The 5,791-nt window shown below is 45.2% G+C and overlaps 1 protein-coding gene across 1 annotated transcript in view; it reads left to right on the top strand.

Moving 5' to 3' along the window:
• Window positions 1-5,791, top strand: part of LOC106814772 (putative sodium-coupled neutral amino acid transporter 11) — a 52,327-nt gene that overhangs the window by 34,680 nt on the left and 11,856 nt on the right. The window contains exons 3-4 of the mRNA XM_014819126.1: window positions 4,050-4,121; window positions 4,954-5,113. Of these exons, the coding sequence (XP_014674612.1) occupies window positions 4,050-4,121; window positions 4,954-5,113 (232 nt within the window). The remainder of the gene's footprint in view (window positions 1-4,049; window positions 4,122-4,953; window positions 5,114-5,791) is intronic.

Raw genomic sequence — 5,791 nt, 5'->3', positions numbered from 1 at the left:
AGAGAGAGAGAGAGAGAGAGAGAGAGTGAGAGAGAGAGAGAGAGATGTGTTCATCATCGCAGCGGAAGCGGAAGCCATCGCGTCGTGGTTGCTGAGTTACGAAATTTATTTCAGCGCCTGCTGATCACCTAGGACGTATAACGGTGATGATGAGTCATCATCAGGTGCTATAACATGTCCGTATCTGCGCGTAGCGTCGGCGTGCGGAATATATAAGCACTCGTTTATACATGGTGGCAGAGTCGCGAAAGCATGCAGTGACAGGTACGGGTCGATCAGAGACTAGAATCTAGCCAACCTAACCCATCCCGGAAATCGCAATGCGGGACTGAATCCATACGTGTGACTAACAATATATGCCTGCGGCGAGCAATTACATGGCATGAAACAACGTTATAGTTCGTGTAAAGGTGTGATAGCGGTGTGCTTAGACACAGTTATTTACCTTGAGAATGTCATATAATCACAATACAGTCTCACCGTGCAGCCGTGCCATCACACATTGCCAGAAATATACAAAACTAAATGCGTTGCGATATACTTTAGATATATATAGTATGGGTGCCCTTTTACATCTATCCCAGAAGACACGGATCTCCTGTTACATTCCACGCTCCACGCATCACCTAATGTGTATTAATAAAAACCGCGATAAAATGTACGCGACTTTGACGACATTTTCATTGTATCGCGGTTTTAACGAAATTTTCGTTTTTATTAATACACATTAGATTTTCGTTTTCCGTGCACATTTTTTTCGGAAATCCAGCAAATTTAGCCAGAAACCATGCGTGAATAAACTATAGGAAAACCTGATAAGACTTAATAACGAAATAACTCGTGTTATATATGCACCGTTTTAATGATGGCCGAGTATGTGTTTTATCTGCCTATCTGCATGCAACGCATGAGCGGCTGTATGATCCGACTATATACGGACCGTTTATTCTGGGGAAGCGCAGCGTAATTTCAGTTAACTATGTAAACGCAGTCATAGACGTATGTTTGCTAAATATTACTAAATTAAATTAAACTTTATTTTACTATGCTTGGCAATGAAATTGCGGTAAGTTTAGAATTCTCACATTCAAGTGCATGCTTATATGCGACGGGGGTCATTACCTACGAAATTACAGCCGACTGCCTCCTGAAGCCAGGGGGCGTTACAATAATATGAAAAATGAAATGGGTTCGAAAATTTTCTGAGCACTAGCGCATGAGAAATTAAAGACCTGTAATGACAAGGACATTAAAATGTCATTCCGCCTATCAGGAAATGGCCCACGGTAGCCTTGAAAGCCTATTAGAGATATATGGAGCCTAATGATATCTTCACCGAGAACGTCGAGCGTATCTTTCCCAAGCAGCATGCAGATCACAGCGCAAGCTGTCGTCACTCTGGAGCAGATATGTAACGGTTAATACCGAAAAGATATATATAAGAAAAGACGCTAGTCTTCACCACATACCGCGCGGTATATATGTATTGTCACGACTCGCGTTCACGTACCCTCTACGCCAGTAGTTCTGAACATTTTTTGAGTGATGGACCCCTTTTAAGAATCTGGTGAAAGCTACGGATCCCTCCCCAGAAAAATGCACATAAGCAAAATAAACACAATAATTATCATGCGCCTGTTTCACGGACCCCCTGAAGCCCATCCACGGACCCCAAAGGGGTCCATGGACTACAGGTTAAGAACCCCTGCTCTACGCACTCATACGGCGGCAATACTACACTCGGTATTACAACCCTTTAGAAACACAGGCACTTGGAGCGTTTCAATAAAATATAATGCTGTAATAGTGTATTTATATATTTATTTGTCAGTGTGCAGCGGCAGCCATGGCGGCAGCCAGCGTTTGCAGATGAGCATTTGGACGGCATTTACAGGAAATTGTCGGCAATAATAGGTGAAAGAGAATATAGAAACATTAAGACTTTGGTAGTAAATCGATTTCGTATCTATTTAGCATTATATTTTATTGAAACGCTCCAAGTGCCTGTGTTTAGAAAGGCCTACACTGAGCACCTTTCTGCCGTGCGCGGTGCATCACGAGTAATTACGTACATATTGCATCGGAAGGCGTAGAGGCAATGCGAGGGCGTTTAATCGAACGGTGACGCGATTGCAATATCTTGGGAGATCGCCAACATTGTGCCAGGCAGATAATTAGACTACTAGGACGAAGATGTAGCCCAAATGCTATCGGATGAAAGCTGCGATTCCTATGGGAGCCGAAGCGCCGAGCATATAGTCGGGGAAGTAGCCGAAAATCGTCACAGGATTCGGCTCTTGTTAATCGGTAGGAAATTGCGGCAGCAGCAATCTTCACGAAATGCTGAACGGCGAAAACACTGTGCGATACGAGATTACAATTTCTCGTCGAGTCGGAAGGAGTACAGGAGTTGCTCATTTCGTAACAGTTCGGCTGGTTGGGGCCGACACACACATGTATTCACTAAGCTTCATACACGCAATGATTCGTGGACGTACGTGTTGTGCACTCGTGCATTTTTCGGTGATGTTAGCTCTCATATGCTGTCTGTCGATCTGCCTGACTGTCTGCCTGCCTGGGTCTGTCTCTGACCATGTCTCTCCTTATTTTCTCTCCTGCTCTCGTCACCTTTCTCTCTCTCTCTCTCTCTCTCTCTCTCTCTCTCGCTCTCGCGCGCGCGTTCTCTCTTCCTCTCTGTCTCTCTCGTTCTAGCTTTCACTCGTTCGCCTTTCCTCCGCCACGCATACGCTTTCCGTTCTCGTCCAGAACGGCTGTAGCTAAGTATACAACAGATCAATAACACGAAGTAAAAAAAACGGCAGCGTTAGCAGAAGACATCTCGCATACGCGTTTAATTTTACAATAATCTAATGCCTAAAGATTGACATTACATGTATAGTCCTAAAGTAATAATCATTGGGGTGAATGAAATCTTTTCATTATTAATTTGGTTAGTTTCGTTAGTTTAGAAAAGGAAACATAACTTGGGGTACAGACTCGAGTGTGATACCGGAGTGAAACTAAAAGCAGGTTGAGCGCATCCCTTGTTAATTTACTTCAAAACGTATAAAGGGTTACACTGTTCGGCGGGGAAGCGTCGATAGAATATATCCTGTGCACATCCTTCTGTCCGAGTAAGCGTGTACAGTTTGCGTTCCGTTATCGACAGCGTGTAACGGTGAAAAATGCACTTCGCGCCATTGTTATTGATTGAAACATTTCTGCGCTTACTCGAGTAATTAGCAATAGGCAGTATATATATCGGCACAGTGTGGAATGTGATTAGAATATTTATGTCATCAGTCGCAAGCGACCATTTCCATTTCCAAGTAAAAACAATCGTAGGTGCGATCAATACAAATTGGTTTATGTAAATTTTGACTGTATGGTTTCGTTTAAATTTTGATTATAGGCCTACAGTTTAGAAGTTGACCATAAAGTTTCGCTAACGTTACCTTTGCCATGAGAACGCTTCTATCCAGCGGTAACGGATATATTACCGAGGGTGATACGGCTGACGCATAAATGCGCAATGGGATCTGGCGAGACACAGGGCAGTACCACTCTAGGCTTGCTTATGGCGGCTTGCCATAAGTACAGTGTTAGACTCGCACGAGAGATACGTATACTTGGCTGACGTATGCGGTCAAACACGAGCCGTCATCGTCTGAATTTATCAGGGGTCCTGTGGGAAGAATTGCGATCGGGCAGGGTGACTATTGCAGTCCCTCGCTCTGTAACAATAGCCGGATCGATGTGAAAACAAGGGAAACTGGGTCGCTCTTCTCTTTTTGTGACGCATGCTTTCACCATCTCTTTCCTCATCAATGTTGAAGGGTTGCGCGCCATAGGCTAATCGTTACGGCGAAATGAGAGCACAGGCCTACGGCACGCATTCGCTTCATACTACTCATATAAATTTCCTTGCTCTAAACGAATCTACCATCTTCACCGACACTAGTGACTCCGACTCGAGCCGATTGAATGATGACCGCAAAACATTGAATGACCAGCAAACAACCATCTGACTCGGCTCTCCTTTGTTTCAGCTGAAGGCACAACATTCCACGGGCGAGGCTGGCTTCCACGTCGACGGCGAGGACACAAAGCGCCTGGTCGAGGTGAATGAATATATATTAGAAAGATTAATTACGATATTTAAGCACACTAAACCGATGATGCGTCGCATTACTGTACTGGTGGTGCGTGCGTACCTGCAGTAAAGAGGCGGCAGCTATTCGCAGAGAAACCGATAATCATGTCTCGGTTATGCATACGAATTTGAACACGCACGAATACGCCCATACATCTATCTCTACACAGCGCAGTCGCGCCCGCGTACGCATACAATATATACACCCATACACCAAAACACGCACTACACACGAACGTATGTGCTTTCACACACTGCACACGCGCGCATGCGCGTTGCTCAGCGTGCCAGCAACATTATTGAAGTTCTACATAAACGTTACAAGCTAACAACTCGGTCGAATCTATCGCTCGTCTCTGTTCATTGCCGACGCGCAGCAAATTGGACAAATGAAGGCATCGGGGAAAACGCGCCCACGCTGGAGTTAGCATACATACACAGCACTACTACTGATTGCTTGCGGACTTACAAAGCAGACATAACTCAATTTCCTATGCAGTCTACTTTAACATTTGCATTAAATATTTCATTACGACCGGTGCGATTTCACTGTCCATTAAACAACTCCATTAGTCCGGTATAGCACGAATCGCGCCTGCCGTAACTCAATTAGCAATATTTTTTAGTGAAAGATCAGCGTCATAGATGTTTATTCAAGCGTCTAAGCTCTTCTCGGATGTCATTAATTCGCTAGGAATTACGTCTGTGCAATCATCCGCCTTTTATCGATTGTATATCACGGATGATTAATTGACGTTACATAATTAATAATTAAGCATCATTTGCATTTGCGGCTACAGACAGATGAGAAGGCTCAGGGCACCAGCAACCTCGTCTGGGCGACCTCCAACTTCATTAATTCCATTATTGGATCAGGCATCATCGGCATGCCATATGCTCTGAAGCAAGCTGGCATCGGTCTGGGAATAGTGCTCATGGTCGTCGTTGCCGTAGTAACAGGTATCATGCAGCAGCGTGGCGAAGCAGTGCTGCGCAAACACCAGCGCCTCCGCTACCCGCGTCTCTCTGCTCGTGTTTAAATAAACGCAGCTCAGACATTTTGTCACGTTATGCACGCGCGACCGACGTCGAGCTTAGTTCTGTGGATGGCGTTCAAGTGATGGTGGGGTGTGTGGGCGGAGGAGGAGGAGGAGGAGGGTGGCGGGGTATTCACGGAAAACCACGCATCGACGTGTTCGCGTCATCGGCGGTCTATACCCGAGAGTGCATTAGCGAGAGATGTTAATATGTGAGGCGGATTTTCACAGATCTCTTTGAGCGGCCGACGTTGCGCACGTAGAATTTACGCACGAGTTGGTTCATGCTGTGCTTTAATGCTAACTGGCTATTGATCACTGTTGCGCAGCCTGTAAAATGGCAGCACATCAGAGCGACCCGATATGCTCTTTAAGCGCGTGGACAGTAGAGATCTCTCCAGCCAGGTGCAGTGCTCTCCCTCCCGGTCAACAGGTCAGGCTTTCCGCACACGCTTACTATTCAAATAGCGGCCTTGTAAATAAAGATTTTGATGAAATTCCAGCTTAAATCATAAAATGGAAACTCGATATCAAATTGAAAGTGCAATAAACGAGTTCTCGCCCCGCGTTCGTCGACGTGGAACGGTCCGATATATATATA

The sequence above is a fragment of the Priapulus caudatus genome, unplaced genomic scaffold (genome assembly GCF_000485595.1).
Source record: "Priapulus caudatus unplaced genomic scaffold, Priapulus_caudatus-5.0.1 Scaffold27, whole genome shotgun sequence".
In the NCBI taxonomy this organism is placed as follows: domain Eukaryota; kingdom Metazoa; phylum Priapulida; class Priapulimorpha; order Priapulimorphida; family Priapulidae; genus Priapulus; species Priapulus caudatus.
The sequence above is the reverse complement of the archived record's forward strand: the minus strand, read 5'-3'. Positions and strand labels throughout refer to the sequence as shown.